This window comes from Podarcis filfolensis, assembly GCF_964270895.1.
Source record: "Podarcis filfolensis genome assembly, chromosome: 12".
In the NCBI taxonomy this organism is placed as follows: Eukaryota; Metazoa; Chordata; class Lepidosauria; order Squamata; family Lacertidae; genus Podarcis; species Podarcis filfolensis.
Genome location: NC_139614.1, coordinates 49,082,587 through 49,104,521, shown reverse-complemented (window position 1 = coordinate 49,104,521; position 21,935 = coordinate 49,082,587). Strand labels below are relative to the sequence as shown.

The window sequence follows — 21,935 nt, the reverse complement described above, 5'->3', positions numbered from 1 at the left end:
GGCATCTTCTGATAGGAGTAGTATGCCCTCTGCTCGCTGAATATATTCTCGATGGGGTTGTCTTCTGTGGATAAGTAGTCTAGCCTTTGACTAGGAGACTGAACTTTTGGTTTTTCTTGCTCTGCAGCTAGGCAGGCTGTGTGTAAGACGTGTGTGTGTGTGTGTGTGTGTGTGTGTCAAACTACTGCTACAAATTGGAAGGATCCAGCATCATGGCTTCTGCACTGCCAGTGCTGTGACTCAACAGCTATTCTGGCAGATTGAGCGCTGCACTTCTGGGGTAGCACCTAGGCTGCAATAGCAGTCCTGGCTCTGGAGGCCAATTCCTCTTTTCGAGGTGCTGTTTATGTCCCCCAATCTTGTTCCTCAGTTTGGGCAACTTGTTTCACTGGAGAGAACCTCACTTGGCCAATTCCCCTTCTCCCTATAGTGTTGCCCTTTTGAACCCAACCCCCTGGTTGCCTGCCTTGGATTCCACAGCCCGCCTCTGTCCATTTGAACCTTTTAACGGCTGCCTTTGGCAAGTCCTAACAGGAGCAGTTGAAAGCACTGGGTCTGCTTAGCCTGGGGAACATAAATTTAGTGGGGGAGGGACATGATAGTGATCTTCAAAAATAAGAAGGACTGTCATGAAGAAGATGGAGGAGGCCTGTTCTATATTGCTGTTGGGGGCAGGATTAGACAAATGAATGGACTGGATGGATCATTGGCCTGATCCAGGAGACTCTTCTTATGGTCTTATGACTCCTCTTCCTTGTCACCCCCAAGGCTTCAAGAGCAAAGGAGGAAGGATCTCAGGCAAGAGTTTTAGGCAAAGTACCCGGCTAGGTGTATGTGCGTCAACTTGGGAGGAGAGGGAAACTCATGTGAACACTTGCCTGGATCAGGACCTGGATGAAAGCCTGGTAGAGGTGGAGTCTGCATGTCCTATAAAGCTCTCAGTCTACACAGAAACAAAAAAGTGCCAAGCTCCACTACAAAGCCTTTCCTGAACTGGGTAACAAACAAGTTGCCATTAGATGTTGCCCCAAGCAAATGGAGAGGGTAAAAGTTTCAGAAGGACTTAAGGACAAGCAAGAAGGGTTTTGATCCGGCTGGCAAAATTTCTCAGTGTTGGGTTGGTGCTTCATTTCTTTGCAGAGAGAACTCCCAGGTGATGACATTCTGGGATATAATCCTACATGTTCGAGGCCAATAGTTCATTATGCTACATCCCGAGTCTCATCAATTTCTGGTGCTTGTGTTGCATTAGGTCTGTCATTTACATTGCAGCCTGCTTAAGCAATCTTTAATGCTTTAAAAGCTCCCGATGTACATGGCAAATTAAAGCTTTGTCACTGATGGGTGAGCTTTACCTGGCTCACCTCATAATGACTTTGCTTTTTCTGAGCTTTCTTGGAAATTTCCCAGAAAATGTTCAGAGTCTTTCTGAGTTCTGGAAAACCGAGCTCAGAGGAGGTTGATCTCCCAGCTTCCCCTTCTAGTCTCTGCACAGTGGGCATTGTTAGACTCACCCTTAGAGCTTGGTGCTGCTTAACAGGCTGATAATAATAATAATAATAATAATAATAATAATAATAATAATAATAATAATTTATTTATTTATACCCCGGCCTCCCCGGCCAAAGCCAGGCTCAGGGCAGCTAACACCAGTAAAATTACAGTAAAAACTTAATAGGGGGGAAAAAACCAATTTAAAATACAGGTTAAAATGCAATTTAAAATGCAGCCTTATTTTAAAAGTATCCCATAGATCAAAACCATAAGGGGAGGGAAACATAAGGGTCAGACTGAGTCCAAACCAAAGGTCAGGCGGAACAGCTTTGTCTTGCAGACCCTGTGGAAAGATGTCAAGTCCTGCAGGGCCCTAGTCTCTTGTGACAGAGCGTTCCACCAAGTCGGGGCCAGTACAGAAAAGGCCCTGGCCCTAGTTGAGACCAATCTAACCACCTTGCGACTTGGGACCTCCACAATGTTGTCATTTGTGGACCTTAAGGTCCTCTGCAGGGCATGCCAGGAGAGGCGGTCCCTTAGGTACGTGGGTCCTAGGCCTTCCTAGATGTGTGGAAGTTGTTGTTTCCCATGCCTGCCTGTTTAGTGGATTGTGCCAGGAATGGTACTGTGTACCCTTGCAGCAAACGATGCTCTTGAAAAATCCCCCGGATATCCATGCCCAACTTTTATCAGTCCTCCCCAACACCTCTCCCTGCTTTCGTAAGGGAGGGCTGGCGGGTAGCAGTGTTGAACCTATTATGGCTCAGACCTGAGCGTCAGAGGCTCATAATGCAGGTGAGGTCTACAAACTGCCACTGTTCTGAAATTTGCCGCCACCTCTAAGATGCACCAGTGCCCAAATAGCTTTAGAGTGCAGCCTCTCTCCTTGTTGCCGTACTTTCCAACCGCAAGCTCTCAAAAGACAGATGCACTTGATAGTGCTATGGATCTTCATTTACATGTAAATTGTAAAGCAATTTATTTGTCTCCATGGTATTAGACCAATTCAAGTGGGAAACATTTTCAATCAGTCCAAATGGAGAGAGATGTGGTCCACTCACTCCCTGGTGTATTCCCCCTCCTCTAGCTTCTTCACACTTATCCTGCCTAGGTTTTTAGTCATCTTTAGGAGGCTAATAGATGAAGCAATGCACCTTTGGCACATTTTCCTATGCCAAGAGGCAACAGAACTGTCCCTTGGGATCTGTGGGCCTAGTTTAATTCCCAGGTCATGTTTCCTTCCTTGCCCTTCCTTCCTTAGATGTATATCACACACTCTATTCCCATCTGGCTTCTGGTCCATTTCCAAACAAAATTGGGAGGGCTGGCGCTTACCTTTAAAGGCCATAAACAGCTGAAAGACTAGGTTCTCTGGAGGAACATCAGCTCCCATATCAACCGGACTTTGTGCTGAGGTCATATTCAGACCATATTCTGCCAAGTGCCACCACTAGCCAAAGTAAGGCAGGTGGCACCAGGAAAACAGAGCCTTTTCAGTGGTGGCAGCACTCTTTGTGGATTTCCCTCTCCAGGTAGGCTTGCCTGGCACCAGCACGGTTATCCTTTAGGCACCTGGCAAAAACTCTCCTTCCAGGCTTTATAAGGTATCTTAATGTATCTCCCCTTCCGCTGTCAACATGTTGTTGTACACAACTGCAGCTTAAAAGGCTAAGTGAGCAGTATCTTCCTTAGAACTCATAGAATCGTACAGTTGGAAGGGACCGTACAACACCCTGCGGTGCAGGAATCTTTTTGCTCAAAGTGAGGACTTGAACACACAGCCCTGAGATAGTGCGCACCCCGGAAATGATCTCTTTCAGCTTCTGCCTTCTGGAAGAAGGTACAGGGTTATAAAGACTAAGACCAACCAGTTTCTATCCAAATGCGATTTTGGTTTTAAACGCAGTGTAAGGAGTCCCTATGGGAGTGTATTGTATTTTAAAAATGGAGTATCAGAGTTTTTAGGGGGCTAACCAGGTTGGGATAGCTGGGATAGCAGGCTTGTTGGTTTTGAATGTCTTATGTAGATCCCCCCCTTCAATTTCATTGTTCTGTATGGGACAATGACAATAAAGATTATCGTATTATCCTAAGAGTCTCATGCTCTACCAACTGAACTATCCCATATGATAAAGGCACATAAAAGGCTAGTCTCCTCGAGTATATCAACCTCTGCATCATTTGGAAGGGCCAAAAATGGAAACCAACTGGCAATTTAATAAAACAATCGGGATTTACGTGTTGCTAACTGGGTGCATTTGTTGAAACAGACCACTCCATCTGAAGAAGTGAACAAGAAGCAGCTTCTGTCACCCCACCGCCTTTCTGTCGATCAATCTGAGGAACGTTTCCAAAGGCAACGAGCTGTGAGTGCTGTCAGCATCATTACCAGTGCCATGGAAGGTAAGACGTGAAGTCCAGCTGCTCTCTCTTAAGTACAGTCAGAGAATCTTGAGAGAATGGCAGGCCGTGGTCCATCTAGCTCAGTTGCTTCGCACCGAATAGGACCTTTGATATGGGAGCAGCTGCAAGAGATGCCCGTGTAGCTTCCTCTATAACATGGAACATTACTATGATTGCGTTTTGAACTTCCTTCCCCAGACCAGTTCTAAGCCTTTCCCTCCCACACTCCCAAATTTGAAGCCATCCTCCTACTTCTCTCAATTCCATGGAAACCTGGGATCAAGATTTGGGTACTTGGCAGTGCAGTCCTAGACACGCCTTCTCAGAAGTCAGTGGGTTCACAGCCTGGCTGTGGCCATTTATTCGTTTTCATTCATTTATTATATTTCCATGCCACTTTTTGCTCACACGAGTCACAAAGCGGCTTACATGCAGTAAATAATAACACAGTGGAACATCACAATTACAACGTAAATCATATAAAATAATTAACAAATCATCCATAAAACAACCAGCTTCTATAAAACACTGTTAACAGAACAGTTTAAAAACAGGCTAAACAGCACAACCAAAAGAAGAGTCATGTTATGAAATTCACAAAGCATTACAGCACTCCTAATCCGCAAAACAATATTAACAACATTAACAAACTAACAACCAAAAACAAACTAAGCACTGTGGAATACACACACTCCGCACCCCCATAACTCATCGTCTTTCACTCAGCTCATTAGAAGACACATACATTCACACATAATTTAGACAGTGTTTCCAAAACTTGGGTCTCCAGCTGTCTCTAGACTACAACTCCCATCATCCTTAGCTTGTAGGGCCAGTGGTCAGAAATGATGGGAATTGTCCTCCAAAAACAGTTGGAGACCTAAGTTTGGGAAACCCTGATTTAGAGCTTAAAGGTTGTCCAACCCATTTTGGCCAAAAGTCTTCCTTGTGGAGGCAAAACGTCTTCAAAATATATTTCTGAAGCCAATAGTTTTAATTTAGGTATCAGACGATCCTTCCTTTCCTCTTCCATTTTATTTTAAATATTATTTATTGATTACGTCTGTCTGCATTTCCTGCCTACATCTCCTACCCAACTTTGGGTGCAAGGATTTGCCCTCAGAATTCCTCCTCCAAGGTTTGCTTTTCTGTAAAGGGAGCTGATAGATGTGCTGTGCTATCAGCACTGCATGAACGCTGCTAATTATGAACGTACGAAGGAAAGAAGCTTTGCACACCCACACAAAAATCTCCAAAATGGAATCAGGCTAAATGTCTGAAATTTCTGCTATTATTTGGAAGTTCTTGTCTGAGGCTGGTGTGTGTGGTGTGTGTTTTATAGCGGACTGCACCAGTTCAAACACCATGTGGGGAAACAACATTTATTTATTTATTTATCTTCTTAACATTTACATCCTGCCTTCTACCCGCAGAAGAGAAACATAAAAAAATGAATATGGCACAGAGAAATGTTCTCATGCAGCAGTTTGCCTGCTCTGCTGGCTTTCTATTTGCAAGATTTTGGGGTTTGGTTTTAATTTGGTTTTAATTTAAAATTGTGACCCCCCCATCTATATTCAGAAATGATGCAGTGCATTGCCACCTTAGTGTTCTGCTACATATGTTGGATCAGGCCTGAGAAGAAGATGCTGTGGTTTGGGGTTGGGAGATTTTTATCTAAACAATCCAGTGGTTCCTGACCTTGCTCTGCTCAAGAGAGAGAGAGAAAGATCTTGTTAAATTCTGTATCAACCACGAAGAAATGTAAGATGGCAGTGGCCCAAGCATTTCTGCATGGGTCACCTTTAAGAAAGGCTGTCATGACTGCCGTGGCTTTCAGAAACTAAAGCTAGTAAGGAACAGACATATAGCTGACGCGGTTATTTGCCATGTCACACTGTGGTGCCAAAGTTGGCCAAGCGGCAGGAAGCAAGGTCATTTGGACAAGGTTGAATTCCGCTTTCGTTTACAACAACCAGTAGTGGAATGCAGGAAACTGCCGCCGTGCATGTCAGACTGTTTGACCATCTCCTTTGACTGGCAGTGCCTCTTTAGGGTTCCCGACAGAGGTGTCTGGCTTCACCTGCTGGCTTGTCTGCTCACTTGGATGCACCAGGGTTGAAGCTGGACCTTCAGCTTCCAACACATGTGCTCTGCAACTGAGCTATGGCTCTTCTCACTGTATTATATGTCTGTGTTGTTGCTTATAGATGATAGAGAGATGATAGATAGATAGATAGATAGATAGATAGATAGATATACTCCAAATGGGTGGTGTATTATTATTATTATTATTATTATTATTATTATTATTATTATATAGATTAGACTATATGCGACTGATCTTGCATGTCTGCTTCAAAAAATTATATTTGCTGTCTTTCTTTGGCTAACGCTAGCAGTAATTCATGTCTATTGCAAAGAATGAGGTCATAGAATTGTAGAGTTGGAAGGGACAACAAGGATCAGGTAGTCCAAGCATAGACAAACTCCAGCCATAACAGGACCAGTGGTCAGGGATGATGGGAATTGTAGTCCCAAGCATCTGGAGGGCCGGAGTTTGCCTATGCCTAAGTTAGTCCAGCCCCCTACAATGCAGGAATATGCAACTGGCCCATATGGGGATCAAACCTGCAACCTTGGTGTTATAACCGCCACGCTCTAACCAACTAAGCTATCCAGGCTCCAGTCCAGATACTGCCACAATTTTAGCCTTCTTTCTTGCCAATGGATGCTTTGGGGTGGTTTTGCCTCCATTCTACTGAACTGCAGAGCAAATGGCAGGCTTTTGAATGTCATTTCTGTGGTATGATTCTGCAGAGAGTTATTATAGTCTCTGTTTACTGTATTTTCGGCAATGTGTTTGTTCTAAGGTTCTTTGTAAATATGGGTGTGTTTTTTTAAGTATGCTTATGTTGCAAGCTGCCAAGTGTTCTATATCGAAAGCGGGGCAGAAATGAAAGCAATTAATGAATAAATGAATCAAGCATGTGCTCTGCCACTTGCTGTGGAACTTAGCAGACAATATATTATTATATATATTAATATTTGCGTGGTGGCGGCAGTGGCAATAGCAATAGCAGATGATCGAAATGAAGAAACGCACCTGAAGGTGTAAGTTGTCCTTTTGAAGAAATATAAAAAGTAAAGGTAAAGGGACCCCTGACCATTAGGTCCAGTCGTGGCCTACTCTGGGGTTGCGGCCTTTATTGGCCGAGGGAGCCGGAGTACAGCTTCCGGGTCATGCGGCCAGCATGACTAAGCCACTTCTGGCGAACCAGAGCAGCGCATGGAAACGCCGTTTACCTTCCCGCCAGAGCAGTACCTATTTATCTGCTTGCACTTTGACGTGCTTTCAAACTGCTATGTTGGCAGGAGCAGGGACCGAGCAACGGGAGCTCACCCCGTCGTGGGGATTCGAACCGCCGACCTTCTGATCGGCAAGTCCTAGGCTCTGTGGTTTAACCCACAGCGCCACCCTTTGAAGAAATATAACTGGGTTTAAATCAGAGGTGGCGGGCCTTTGTAAGCCTGGTGGCTGCATTCCATTTTGAGCAGCCTTCCTGGGAGGCACTTGCCAATGATGATTAGGGCCAGAAGCAATTGTGAGCAGAGCAACAGACATAACTCCTACTTTGACTTATGTAGGCTGCATTGCAGCCATGCAGAATTCAGAGAGTTCCACCTACAGCCACATCCCCACAGTTCAGGGACATAGTAATCCAACCGGGCGAAAAAGCACTTGTGGAAGGTGCAGAGCCATGGCCGTTTGGAGGATGTGGCCTTGGCAGAAGGTGTGGCTGGATGGAGAGCCTTGACAGCCGAATGGAGACGCTTAAAAGCTCAATGGAATGTGTCCGTTTCCTTGCTTGCCTGCCATTCTCTGACCCCTGCGTTGTGTGCCTTGCTCCTTCTCACTTAGAGCTTGAGGAATCCCAACAGAAATGTCCCCCCTGCTGGAATCATTTTGCCGTCCGCTTTCTCATTTGGGAGTGTTGCCCGCTGTGGCTGCTGATCAAGAAGAAAGTGAGGTTCATCATCATGGACCCGTTCAGTGACCTCACCATCACCCTTTGCATTGTGATGAACACTCTTTTCATGGCCATGGATCACTACAAGATGACGGAGGAATTCGAGAACGTGCTCAACATCGGTAATCTGGTAAGAAGATTCTTCTCAACATGGATGCAGTGCATTCAGGCAGGGAGAACCGGAATGACAAGGGTCTGTCCAGCCTAGCATCCTGCTTCCAATAGTGTAGGCATAGGCAAACTTTGGCCCTCCAGATTTTTTGGCCTAGAACTCCCATGATCCCTAGCTAACAGGACCAGTGGTCAGGGATGATGGGAATTGTAGTCCAAAACATCTGGAGGGCTGAAGGTTGCCTATGCCTGCAATATGGCTGCATTTTAATGTTTTAATATCTTTTAATCTTGTTTTTAAGTTGTATTCATTCAACTTGTTTTTATTATTGGTTGTTAGCCGCCCTGAGCCCAGCTGGGGAGGGCGGGGTATAAATAAAATGTATTATTATTATTATTGGTTGGCCAGTTGCCTGCAGGTGCTCATCACTTAACACAGTGGAATCTTGAAGTTCCTTTTAGCTAACATGGCTAATGACTGTATGGCATCCAATCTTCTGTAAATTCTTTACTTACTTCACCAAACCATTTTTAGGCATTGCAAATATAGGCCATAAAAACAACAACACCCATATATGAAATTTTAAAATATATACAAAGAAGCAGCTATGTAAAAATATGTAATAATGAGGATTTTCATTGGAGTTTCTTCCCACTAAAAAGTGCCATTCAGCACTGTAAGAAATACTATTGATAAAAACTATTTTGTTAAAACCCTCTAAGACTTAGTCCACCCTTGCAGCGAAATAAAGTGGCAGGATCTTGAGGTGCTAGACTAGACTGGACTGCTTTTAGCTGCAGATGGCATTATGGGCTGGGATGCCATTGTGGAATGCAGCAGGGCATAGGTCATGTCTCATTGATATGCAACATATGTTCTTTCCAGAAGGTCTCAAATTTCAGCCGTGCATCCTTGAACCAAACCCTGTCTACTTCCACTTCATGCTTCTGCATGTGTGGAGTGAGCTCAGAAGGGACCCATTTACTCTCACAGAACTGTAGAGTTGGCATGTGCCAGGAGGGTTATCTAGTCCAGCTCCCTGCAGTGCAGGAACCTTTTGCCCAACGTGGGGCTCACACCCTTGCCCCTGTGATTAAGAGGTCATGATTCAAACAGCTCCGGTGTTTGCAGGGCCGTCCTAAGCATATCTGGCGCCGTGGTGCAAAGATCTCTCCGGCATGCCCCCCCCAGGGAACTCCAAAACAAGGGAGGGGGCAGTGGAGAATGTCCTCTGCCTCCCCCACCGCCCTGATCCCTGGCGTGGTGGTGACGATCAAGCAGGAAAACGTGCTGGCGGACATGCTCTTCCATCCTAAGCTTCTGCGGGAATCACTCTCCTCCTGAGGAGGCTTGGGAAGGAAGCTGCTCGCCCACCAGCCATATAGTTGGCGGGGCCAGTGGCGTAGCGTGGGTTGTCAGCACCCGGGGCAAGGCAAGTAATTTGCGCCCCCTAACCCGTGGATTTGCGCCCCCTAACCCTTGGATTTGCGCCCCCTAACCCATGGATTTGCCCTAACCCCAGATGTTGCGCCCGGTGCGGCCGCCCCCCCCTGCACCCCCCACGCTACGCCACTGGGCGGGGCGCAACTGGTGGGCGTGCAGGGAAAGGGGAGGCTGCCGGCAAAGTCGCACAGCTCCCCCACTCACTAGGGCACCCCTGAGAGGCCGGCGCCCTGGCGCAATGAGCCACTAACACCAATGGGAAAGACGGCTCTGGGTGTTTGGCTAAAACTGTAAAGTTTCTAGCGCCCTGCGGCAGGTGGGAAAGGAGGTTTTGGGAGGTAAGCAACCCCCTTCCTCCAGCTGTGCTCTCATAATTGCAGGGAGCCACCTGTGACGGGAGAAGCCTGCTTACAGCTTAGCATTCTGTTCCTTTCCACAGGTCTTCACTGGGATTTTTACGGCTGAAATGGTCTTCAAACTCATAGCTCTGGATCCCTATTACTACTTTCAGCAGGGCTGGAATATTTTTGACAGTATAATTGTCACGCTAAGCCTGATGGAACTAAGTCTTTCAAGCATGGGAAATGTGTCTGTGTTACGCTCCTTCAGACTGGTAAAGTATTACGTCTGCTTGTCTATCTGTCTGTCTGTCTGTCTCTGTCTTGCACACCCATTGCAACACCTTTTACCAGTTTTTAGAGGGAATTTGTTTAATCACACAACTCTTTCACCTGAAAACTGCAGCTCTGTCATGCATTATTTAAAAAATGACTTCTTGTTTCTCTTTTTCATAATAAGACCATTTGAAAGTAACAATTTTCAGACTTAAGGGTAACCTGCTATGGCTAAGCTGAAACGGCTTACTTTTGTTTGGTGTCTATGTTCATATATATTGCACCAGGCCTTCCTTTGGAGGCTATTTTTTGCACTTTTCTGAGGAGCATATTCATATTGCTTTGATGTGCTTATTCTCAGTACTATTTTTCCTACGTGGCACTTGCAGTCTTTGCCCTCAGTTGTCCACACTGACATGTCACCCAACTGGCCTTGGTTGGTGACCCACATGGCTTTGCTGGTGTCACACAACACCAGTGTGATGATGTCTCAGAAGCTCAAAAAACAACCTCCACAGCCAGACCTCGTTTGTGGGCAAATGACTCCGAAGTTTCTGAAGGCATAGAAGAAGATGGATAATAGCACCAAAAAGCAGCAGCAGCCATAGGGCAAAAGGGTTCTGAAATGTACCTAAAAGACAGGAGCACTTGGCAGGATTAATAATTTATTTGCCTGTTTGCTTTTTTCCAAAGCAAATATCAACACTGCGGAGAATAATTGGGACAGTTAAGGAAGAGCCAGTAGCTTTTACTATTTGCTTTAAATATGCTGGGGGCTCCAGAGACAGGCCATGACATATAAATAGCTAAGATTATGGTCCCGTGTTAGTTTGCTGTGCTTCTTGAATCCCTCTCTCTTACCCAATCCTCTTCTGTAACAGAAGATGCTCTAGGACAGGCATAGGCAAACTCCGGCCCTCCAGATGTTTGGAACTACAATTCCCATCATCCCTAACCACGGGTCCTGTTAGCTAGGGATGATGGGAGTTGTAGTCCCAAATATCTGGAGGGCTGGAGTTTGCATATGCCTGCTCTAGGACTAATTGGGTAAGGGGAGGGGGTTGTTTCTACCTCTCTGAAAACCTTCCATCGCAACGAAATCAACCCAACTGGTACAGCAAAAGTAGTCAGGCAGCCCATTGTATCCCTTTTGTGAAGTAACCCATTGGGTTCTCTGCTCTGTATTGGGTGTGAGAAACATCAGAAGCTGCCTTATAGAGAATTAGAACATTGAGCCATATAGGTCAATATTGTCTACATTAACTGGCATCAACTCTCCAGGGAATGAACCTGGGATCTTTTGCAGGCAAAGTGTATCCTCTGCTGCTGAGCTGCAGCAAAAGTGTTTCAGTCTGGATCCCAACCCAAGTGGGTTTCTAGTCAAATCTTGTGTGGTTTGCCATTTTGAATGCATCCTCCTGTGTTTTTCTTGTCTAGGCGCAGAGTTGTCTTGTGTGTTTGTTTATCTGCAAGTTCTCAGTTGTTGGGTTGTGTTTTTTTGGTTTACAGCTGAGGGTCTTCAAGCTCGCAAAGTCTTGGCCGACCTTAAACACTCTCATTAAAATCATCGGGAACTCTGTGGGTGCTCTGGGGAACCTCACTCTTGTCCTCGCCATCATCGTCTTCATTTTTGCCGTGGTTGGCATGCAGCTCTTTGGGGACCTGTACTACAAGCACGTCACGAGAATCAGCACCACGGATCGGTTGCCCCGCTGGCACATGAACGACTTCTTCCATTCCTTCCTCATCATCTTCCGCATCCTCTGTGGCGAATGGATCGAGACCATGTGGGACTGTATGAAAGTAGCCGGGCAGCCTCTGTGTCTTCTGGTCTTTTTACTGGTCATGGTGATTGGCAACCTGGTGGTAAGTACGACAAGGCATTTTCTTCTTTTGGAAAGAGTTTCTCCTCCGCCATGCCATGCTTCCCCACTCACAACAGCCGCTGGTTTTCAGGGTCTCCGGGGCTCATGTTTAGGACGTTGTGGCTTTTGAGCCTGGAACCTAGGCTAGAAGGTGTCCTCCACATGTGTTATTGCAGACTCATTGTGTGTGTCGCAAGAAAACCTATCGGAGAAGCTCACAAACGTGAACTCCTCCAGTCGACTGTGTGCAAAGTTGATCAGAGCAAAACTCAGCCCTGCTCATAGCCTGTCAGAAGCAAACAGATTAGAGTTGTGTTAGCACAGATCCTTGAGTAGCCTCCATTGCTGCTGCTACTGCTGCCGCCTTCCTTATCCTTCCTCAGGGAACACACCTCAGGCGGGGAAAGGCAGAGGTGATAGCAGTGGACACAGAAAACGCTCTGTGCACCAGGACACTGAGACAGAAACCCTCAGGGGCCTCTTTTCAGTATCCTCAACATGCAGCACAGGAGCTTGTCTTGGCAGGAACTGGAAGACTACAGTCATGTTCTAGCTTCAGAGGGTGGTAGTGCATCTCTTGTGTTGCCTTTTCATGTGGTGGTATGTCAGGGAGTTGGGGGTCCATAGATCTCCTTTCAGGTACCATGGTTCAAAGGCTTGTGCTCTTGAATTGGTCACTCTGTGTTGTGTGCCTGAGACTGAGACATAGCATTTGCCTGTGTGTGTTATAGCTCCTGCTTTGGAGATGTTTGTCTTCTTCTGTAGTCTTTGCCCAAAACTTGGAATGCCAGCCTTCATACACACATGCAACCACATGGAAACAGCTTCATTGGAATGGTATCTCATGCAATCTCTGTGTGTGTGTGTTTGTGTGTGTTTGTGTGTGTGTGTGTGTGTGTGTGAGAGAGAGAGAGAGAGAGAGAGAGAGAGAGAGAGAGAGAGATGGGACCATGTGGGCTACCACCCAAGCTTCTCATGCAATTGTACCCATGCACATCATTGTAGAATTCACACACTCACCTACCCCACAGCCATGTAGGGTAGCGCAAAAGAGAAGCAGCTCACATGTAATTGTATGTTTGAGAAGGAGATCTTACAATCCTCTATACTGGCACCCTCCAGATGTTGTTGGAATTCAACTCCCATCAGCTCCTGCCAGCATGGCCAATGGTCAGGGATAATGGGAGTTGTAGTCCAAAAACTTGGAAGGCACCCAAATGGCAATCCTTGCTTATCCTGCCTTTAAATGTATTGCTGTATTGAGATCTATAAGCTGGTTGTGTTTCTACAAAGCTCTCCTACTAGCTAGCCAGGCCTCAGTAGAATGCTTCCAGTATAGAATAACTTCATATTGGCTTGAATTTAAGATATGGGTGATCATCTAGGTGTTAACATTTGTAGCTGGAAAAGCATGTCAGCGATTCCTAAGCCTTTGGCATTAACTCATACTTCCTGAAATGCATTCTGGCACATTGCAGTACTGTGGCAAGGCTGCCAGTTTCCCATCAGGTTGTGTTAGTCATCCCTGTGGAATTGAATATCTTGACCACGGCCACCAAATTAGGGTCTGCATAGCTCTCTTTAGCGCCGTTATGATGCACAACTGTAATCTCGTTGCATTTGGAGTGTCATTGACAAATGCCGTCAAGGGTCTGATAGAATCAGGGAATGGGTGGAATGAGCCACACACACTCGCACCGAAACGGTTTCGGGACTATCCACCCTTGCGTAATGATGTTTACAGTTAGATCTTGCAAAATGGCTTGGCGCATTTCAGATGGAAATGAAGGTCACGGGGTTAATACAGCAAACTGTGGCTTGGCAAGTTATTAAGGAACGATGGAGTGTCTCGTTAACGGCACTCTGTCAGGAGTCCCGGCGATTGCCAGCAAAATGTAATTGTACCCTTGTTGCATCATGTGAGGTGACACCAAGGGGCCATGTGATGCCACCTGTCACTCAGAGGGGAGTTTTGTGGTGTGATTTTGAAAATTCTTAACATGCTTGCTTGGCAGTACAAATCTTGCTGCCAAGAGGGAGGGAGAGAAATACATTAGGAGCTCTGACCTCTAAACAGCTATGCTGAAATTTCGACCCTGAGATGCAGGGCTTGTGACCGAATTGCTCACTTTAGTTCTGAACAAGACAGTAGATGAATCAGGTCACCTGATACATTTATCATGAGAGAGAGCCTGGAATTTTCTGTGCCACCACTAAGAGATATTCACGCGGTTTCATACCTTACTGGAAGGTCAGATCCCGAAGGCATCCCAGCCAAGAGGACAAGAGTTCTCCTTGCAGAAAAGCCACAGAAGAGCAACCAGCAGCCAGCTATCCATGTTATCTGGTGATATCATCAGAATAAAAGATCTGGATGCTGTGTCAGTGTATGGTCCCAGGGGTCTTGAGCCAAGGACTTCAGAAATAAAGCCCAGGCACTGTTGTTATGGCAGGAAAGGGAGCTGCCAGCCTGTCTCCTCCCTCATCGTTCTGCCCGGATGCTGAGGTCCAGCTCTGAGGACCTTCTGACGGTTTCCTCACTGCGAGAAGCAAAGCTACAGGGAACCAGGCAGAGGGCCTTCTTGGTAGTGGTGCCCGCCCTGTGGAACGCCCTCTCATCAGATGTCAAAGAGATAAACAACTACCTGACATTTAGAAGACATCTGAAGGCAGCCCTGTTCAGGGAAGTTTTTAATGTGTGACGTTTTAATGTATTTTTAATCTTTGTTGGAAGCCGCCCAGAGTGGCTGGGGAGACCCAGCCAGATGGGTGGGGTACAAATAAATTATTATTAGTAGTAGTATTAGTATTCATCAGGATTGTTGATGACCAAGAGGTGGTATTGTTGGTGTCAACTCAGCAAGTGTCAGGTGACGCAGTGGACCAATAGGGTTCCATCTTGTCTTATAACCCTGCTGATCTTAGTTCTTCAGTCTTCTCGTTCACCATCTATCTCTGGGCCTGTTTCGTCACCACCCTGCTTTCCAGACAGATCACCACCTCCATCTCCTGAAATATGGAGCAAGCATTTCCAGGCCTCTTAAAGGAGCAACATGCTTTTAGTTTGTGACGGCTGAATGGTACCCTGCTTCATAAGCTCAGGAGTTCAGAGATGCTGAGGGCTGAGCATCTAGATCGGGCAAAGATGAGCACAAGAAATAAAAGAACAAGCCTGGGAAAGCGCAGATTAGCTGGACTTGCCAGGCACTTTTTAGCTCAGAGAGCTATAGAGGACAGTACAACCATTTATGGGGAAAGTGATTTGTAAAGTAGCAGGCCTCAGTCATAAATCTGAGAGATGGGTTTCCTCCTCTGCCTAAATTGCCATATGGGTTCATTAGTGCTAGTGGGACAGGGGCACCCATAGACCCTGATTTAAATGCTGAGAGCCACTCCAAACCATTTCTTTTAGATGAGGGATAAGGACCATTCACTTGTGTGTGTGCATGCGTGTGCACGCACACACTCCATGTTAGGAAGCTTGTGGAATGTGTTCAGAATTCTAGATCAGTGTTTCCCAACCTTGGGTCTCCAGCTGTTTTTGGACTACAACTCCCATCATCCCTTGCTAGCAAGACCAATGGTCAGGGATGATGGGAATTGTAGTCCAACAGCAGCTGGAGACCCAAGGTTGGGAAACACTGTTCTAGATTGTGCATATAAATTGGACAACTTACTGGTCATTTGTAGAGAGCTGCCACCACAAGCAGACATGAAAGGAAAACAGGGAACAACAGTTCAGGGAGATCTGGAACACAATGCAACAAATCTCTCAGCAAATCCAGTGGAGGAGGCACTCAGTGGAGGTTGATTCTTTAGGGCGAACGAAGCAGTGCCCAACCAACTTCAGTTTGTCCTCAGCCAGCCCCCTACCTGCCTACCATCTTACTTGCAACCAGTTTAGGAGGCTGTCCTGCATAGCAGTTCCTCCTCCTTAATCTCTGTACAACTCTGTAGGGAGGAAGATGGGGACAAAGCTAGAATTTGTTGACTCTGCCTGTCACTGGTCCTGTTGTTGGTTTTCCTGGCTTCTGCCCTGTCAGTGCCCAGTGGCACTGGACAACAGTACGTCCTTTTCTCTCCCTGCAGCAGCCTGACGAAATGTCTGCTGTCAGGTGGCAGCTGAGGAAGGAAAGGCCCAGTAGAATTGGTCTTTTAGCAGAACTGATAGAGTGGTCTGGCCTGCTTACCCTCTGCTGAAGCCTGACAAAATTCCTGCTGGCAGGTGACAGTTAATGTGAAAATAACCAAGAGTCCAGCAGTTACATTTTTTACATTTCTTGTAGTTAAGAGACACTATTTTATCAGGGGCTAGGAGATGCTTCTAAAATTCTCCGCATTGGAATTTCTACCCAGATATTGGGATTAGGTTAGCTGGTCTTCTTTTTTTAGGGGAAGCAATGCACTCCAAGGTTCCAGTTTTAATTTCTGAATTTCATACACACAACTGTGCATAAGCAGTTTGCTGAAGCTCTCAGTTCATTCATGTCTCCTTCCATGTCTCTTCTCATGCCCCCTTCTTTATTGGGGTGCCTGTGCACCATGATAACTCCGCAAACAACAACAACAAACTCCTCCAAATAAAGTTGCTGTACTTACGACTGCATTAAGATTCTTGTTGTGCTGTGTTTTATCAATGCCCAGGAGTGGACGTACACATAAATAGGGCACAAAAAGAATTCTGATGGAGTCATGTGTACAGCTCACTGATTATGTGTTCCTACTCCCCATACCTATGTGGGCCCAGAAAGGATGTTATCCAAACTCAGCAAATACTGTAAAGAGGAGCAATTAACCACAAACTGTTTGAAAACCAAAGTGCTGGTCTTTGGAAAGAAGCCTCTCAAATTTCACTAGTCAGTAGATAAATCATGCAATTGATCAATGTCAGGTCTTCAAATACCTCACAGTATGTTTCAGTGAGGGCCCCTTTCCTGGAAGGTTCATACAGAGAAAACTAAAACTTTCACTATGCTAAGGCTGAAATTCTGCACATAGTGAACAAGAAATAAGTCCCTTTTAATTTGACAGGATTTACTTGTTGTTGTTGTTGTTCTTCTTCTTCTTCTTCTTCTTCTTCTTCTTCTTCTTCTTCTTCTTCTTCTTCCTCCTCCTCCTCCTCCTCCTCTTCCTCTTCCTCTTCCTCTTCCTCTTCTTCTTCCTCTTCTTCTATTTATACTCTGCCTTTCCCCTGCCAGGGACTCAAGGCCACTTACATATAAAATAGGAATAGCTAAAGACACAGGAGAAAATAATAATTAAAACATTAATAGAATACTCACACACAACAACAATTGTTATTTATTTCTACCATGCCCATCTGGCTGCATTTCCCCACTCTGGGCAGCTTTCAACAGAACATTAAAACCAGAATAAAACTTCAAACATTAAAAACTTCCCTAAACAGGGCTGCCTTCAGATGTCTTCTGTTGTTGTTTTTTTTGCATAACCAAAAAGCTTCCAGTTGAATTTTGTAAAATGCATAGCAAAGAGGCTGCAGCTCAGTGGTAGAGCGTCTGGCTTTCATGTAGAAGATTCCTGGTTCAGTTCCTAGCATCTCCAGGTAGGACTGGGAAAGACTTCCTGTCTGAAACCCTGGGCAGCCACTTCCTGTCAGTGTAGACAGTACTGGGCTAGACAAGCGCAACAGTCTGACTCAGTAGAAAACAGTTTCCTATATCCCATCTAGACACGGAGGCAAGGCTTTTCAGGAAGGCAATATGATTACCATCCAAGCTGATGCTAGCATCTAAATATAAATATTTTCCCCACAGGAAGCAAGCCTTTTGCAAACAACAACAACAACAACTTTGAAATACTAATTTCCTTATAATTTGGAGAGAGGGGCGAAAGCAAAAGCTGCAGTTTTTAAACGTTGTATTTCTGCTAACCGGTTTCCCCAAAGTGGATGTTTTTCTTTAATCAACAATATCCTCTGGCTTCTAAATATTTATCAGACACAAAGTAGTTAAGAGTGTATTTATTCAAGAGATCAGGAGCATTTTTTTTTTTAACAAGCACAATTAACTACGAGAGGGATTAGCTGTTGGAGGCAGGAAGTTCTTTCACCCTCGGATAAATAAAACATCTGAACTCTGCAGTGTTGTAACCCAGAAAAAAAAACAACAAAATTATTCCAAGGATGAGAATGCATGTCAGCCTCTGTGGTATCCCAAAGTCCCATAGGAGTTCAAGATTAGAATGGGGTAGTCAGTGCAGCCTCTGCCTTCTTCAGAATCTCACCCTAAACACACACACATAGGGAGATGTTTATAGTCCTCATGATAACAGAAATATTCTGGAAAGCATATAGGCAATGGCCTGCTGAAATTTCAAGGCTCCAAAGGTGGCTGAATAAGATTTTTGGTGGTTGTAGGTGAAGCTTCAGCATCCTTGCCCCTCCTATAGCTTGCAAAACCACAATTTTGTTGTTGTTGTTTAGTCGTTTAGTCGTGTCCGACTCTTCGTGACCCCATGGACCAGAGCACGCCAGGCACTTCTGTCTTCCACTGCCTCCCGCAGTTTGGTCAAACTCATCCTGGTAGCTTCGAGAACACTGTCCAACCATCTCGTCCTCTGTTGTCCCCTTTTCCTTGTGCCCTCCATCTTTCCCAGCATCAGGGTCTTTTCCGGGGAGTCTTCTCTTCTCATGAGGTGGCCAAAGTATTGGAGCCTCAGCTTCAGGATCTGTCCTTCCAGTGAGCACTCAGGGCTGATTTCTTTAAGAATGGAGAGGTTTGATCTTCTTGCAGTCCATGGGACTCTCAGGAGTCTCCTCCAGCACCATAATTCAAAAGCATCAATTCTTCGGCAATCAGCCGTCTTTATGGTCCAGCTCTCACTTCCATACATCACTACTGGGAAAACCATAGCTTTAACTATACGGACCTTTGTTGGCCAGGTGATGGCTCTGCTTTCTAAGATGCTGTCTAGGTTTGCCATCGCCTTTCTCCCAAGGAGCAGGCGTCTTTTAATTTATATTATGTAAGATAGCAAAGATGAATCGGTTATGCGAAGTATGCAGTGTAGTTTACACTGGTCTCATAATTCAGATTTTAAATTGCAGGCCAAGATGTGTCTTCCTTCTGATGCTGGACATGCACATTTCAGTTCATAATTGAGAAACGCTGAAGTACAATGTTTGGGAAATCTTTATTCCTCACCCTCCACCATGTGTTGGGTTGCTACCTGGGTCACCCTGACCCCCATTAAAGTTTAGAGAGTGAAAGCACACAGTCTCCTCTCTGTTCTTCTATCGCAGGGCTGTAATTGCTTGACCTTGTTACACTCTTTTCAAAATACAGTATTAATCGCTTGCTTCCGGGGCAAAAGCTGCACCAGCATTTGACCCATGTGGATTCTGCTCTTGAGTCTTGACTGCATATTCCTCCGGTGCCTGTGAACAATATTCTGTGTTATGTGAAAGGAGAAATGGCAAAGGCTTTGTAAACGAAGGGCTCCCCTTCTATTCCAAATATATTGTCCCAAGGGGTTAACCTTGATATGAGGACTGCTAATTCTAGGGTGACAAGATGCAAAAGAAGATAGAGGCTCCTGGGCCTTTGAAAGCTGTGCGGAACATGTCCTGAAATGGAGCGCAGCAATTTCCCCCTATAAAATTGAGCAGTAACCATTCATTTATATGGGAGAACGTAAATGAGTACATCGGGGATATTTGGGGGTAAGGGCCAACAAACCTCCCCTCTAGCAGCCTGCTACACATTGAGACTCAATCCTGATTTGATCTGCATGGACCCATGCGATATCTTGTTTCTCTTGGTCACGCTAGAGCATGACGGGATGTTAGGAAGGTAAGGGGGGGCTTTTTCCTTTTTAGACAGACAAGACAGAATTAGAGCAGAAATTTTTTGCAAATGTGTATACTTTGCAGATGAATTATATCTATTTATAGAAAGGATTTTAGCTGTCCCTTTACCTACTGTGACTAAGGGCTTGTCCACACTTCCGCTCGTCCCTTAGAAAGCACAGGTCCGAACGGTTTCCCCCTTGCCCTGCGCCTTTCCCAGGGAAACCCCACTAAGTGGGAGCAAATGGCAATTTGTGGAAAACCCAATTGCTGTTTGCTCTGATTGAGTGCTAAAGAGTGGTTTTCTGTGCGGGGAAGCAGTGAGATGAGGATGTGTAGATAAATTCTAGGAGCAATTGCTATGTTCATGGCTGCACCCAGTCCCCCTTTTAAAGCCATCAAAGCCAGTGGTCATTGCCAAAGCTTGTGGCCATGAGTCCCATACATTAAGCATGCACTGGGTGAAGAAGTAATCCTCTTTCCACAAAGTGAAACCTCCAGAGTTTTATACGGCTTTGCTAAGCTGCAGGCTCATGCACGGTCAAACTTATCTTTACTTTCTTAAGGACTAGAGGCTTGCTTAGATTTATAGAATGAAAAGCACAGGTTCTTGTGATGCTGAATATTGGGCCCCAGTTCCAGCGCTTCAGCTTATCCCGGCATGATTGCAGAACAACTCACGCACACAGCCATAGCTCTAGGAAAGCGCCTTAGAAAGAAAGTTGGGAAGCAGCCAGGAAGCCCAAGGCAACGTCTGAGATAAGGAGAGAAAAGTCGGAGTATATTACATCACCTTGGACACCTCATTAAGCAAAGTGAATTCATCTCCAGACACATCCTGCTTAGCCAAGGAGAGGAAGCTCTAGCAGATGAATAAGCACATTCTGGGACACAAGCGAGCACAAGAGACTCAAAACAATTGTCATCCCATTTGTAAGCTTGTTTGCTTCTGTTCTGCTTGCGAAGATGCTAGCTAGTGCTGTGTTAAGGTTCGGTTTTAAAGCTCCCCCTCCCCAGGTCCTTCCAAATTCCTTTTTTAGAAAAAAGAATGTTTTAGAGAGAGTCAGTGGTTTTGTAAGTTGCACTTAGACCATGGAGCTCTCGATTTCAATTCCCCCCAGTCAGCTGAAAGCTTACCTTATCCTTTGACCGCTAATTGCCTCTCAACTTTACCTGCCTCACACAGTTGTTATGAAGATAAAATGTGGGGTGGGATGTACATTGCCCTGCGGGAATAGGCCTAAGAGATGATGAAACAATTTTACAAAGCAATCTGCAAAATTTAGAGTTTAGTAGGTTGAAAGAGGGCAGGATGGGGGTTAGTAGCGAATTGCCCACCAAATGGCAGGACTGTGTGTTGTAGCAGCTGACTTTTAAAGATGGGCTACAGCAGAGCTTGAGTTGCTATTTCTTCTTATCTGCTGACACCTTTTGCTTGCTTTCTTCCATTTTGTAGTTGCGTCCTCTAGGGTTGTCCCTCTTTTTGTGACAGGGTTCCTGTGCCTTTAAAAAGGTGTACAACTGGGACTATAGCTTGACAGTTCCAATTTTCCCTATCGCTGTATCTGTATTCTTTGAAATGTCACAGTTGGATGGATCCGTAGGCTGCTGCCGCCACACCAGCCCTCAACTCTGCATTGAAAGATCCTTTTCTGTGCTGCTTTTTTGAGGAAGAGGGAGTATTCTTCTTCCCAGGTGAAAGGCCACAGGTTGTCCATGACTATTATCTCCCCTTCCCTTAGCTTTCTGGTGGTCCCTCTTCTGCTTGTGTCAAGTAAAGAGATTCAGGAAGAGGGATAACATTATTTTAGAAAGTTGCCACAGCAATTTACAAACCTTTTTGGAAGCCTTACTTCGTTTTTATAACAGCAGTATTAAGCAGGCTACTACAGTTAAAAGTATAAGGGACGCGGGTGGCGCTGTGAGTTAAACCACAGAGCCTAGGACTTGCCGATCAGAAGGTTGGTGGTTCGAATCTCCGTGATGAGGTGAGCTACCGTTGCTCAGTCCCTGCTCCTGCCAACCTAGCAGTTCGAAAGCACATCAAAGTGCAAGTAGATAAATAGGTACCGCTCCGGCGAGAAGGTAAACAGCGTTTCCGTGCGTTGCTCTGGTTCACCAGAAGCGGCTTAGTCATGCTGGCCACATGACCCGGAAGCTTTACGC

The 21,935-nt window shown here is 45.5% G+C and overlaps 1 protein-coding gene across 6 annotated transcripts in view; it reads left to right on the top strand.

The window, feature by feature from the left end:
* LOC310745917 (sodium channel protein type 5 subunit alpha-like) overlaps positions 1-21,935 on the top strand; it is a 302,295-nt gene that overhangs the window by 174,028 nt on the left and 106,332 nt on the right. For all 6 annotated transcript variants that reach the window (XM_083579149.1, XM_083579152.1, XM_083579153.1 and 3 more), the window contains 4 exons: positions 3,765-3,897; positions 7,820-8,058; positions 9,923-10,096; positions 11,607-11,963. In XM_083579149.1, coding sequence (XP_083435275.1) covers positions 3,765-3,897; positions 7,820-8,058; positions 9,923-10,096; positions 11,607-11,963 — 903 coding nt within the window. The remainder of the gene's footprint in view (positions 1-3,764; positions 3,898-7,819; positions 8,059-9,922; positions 10,097-11,606; positions 11,964-21,935) is intronic.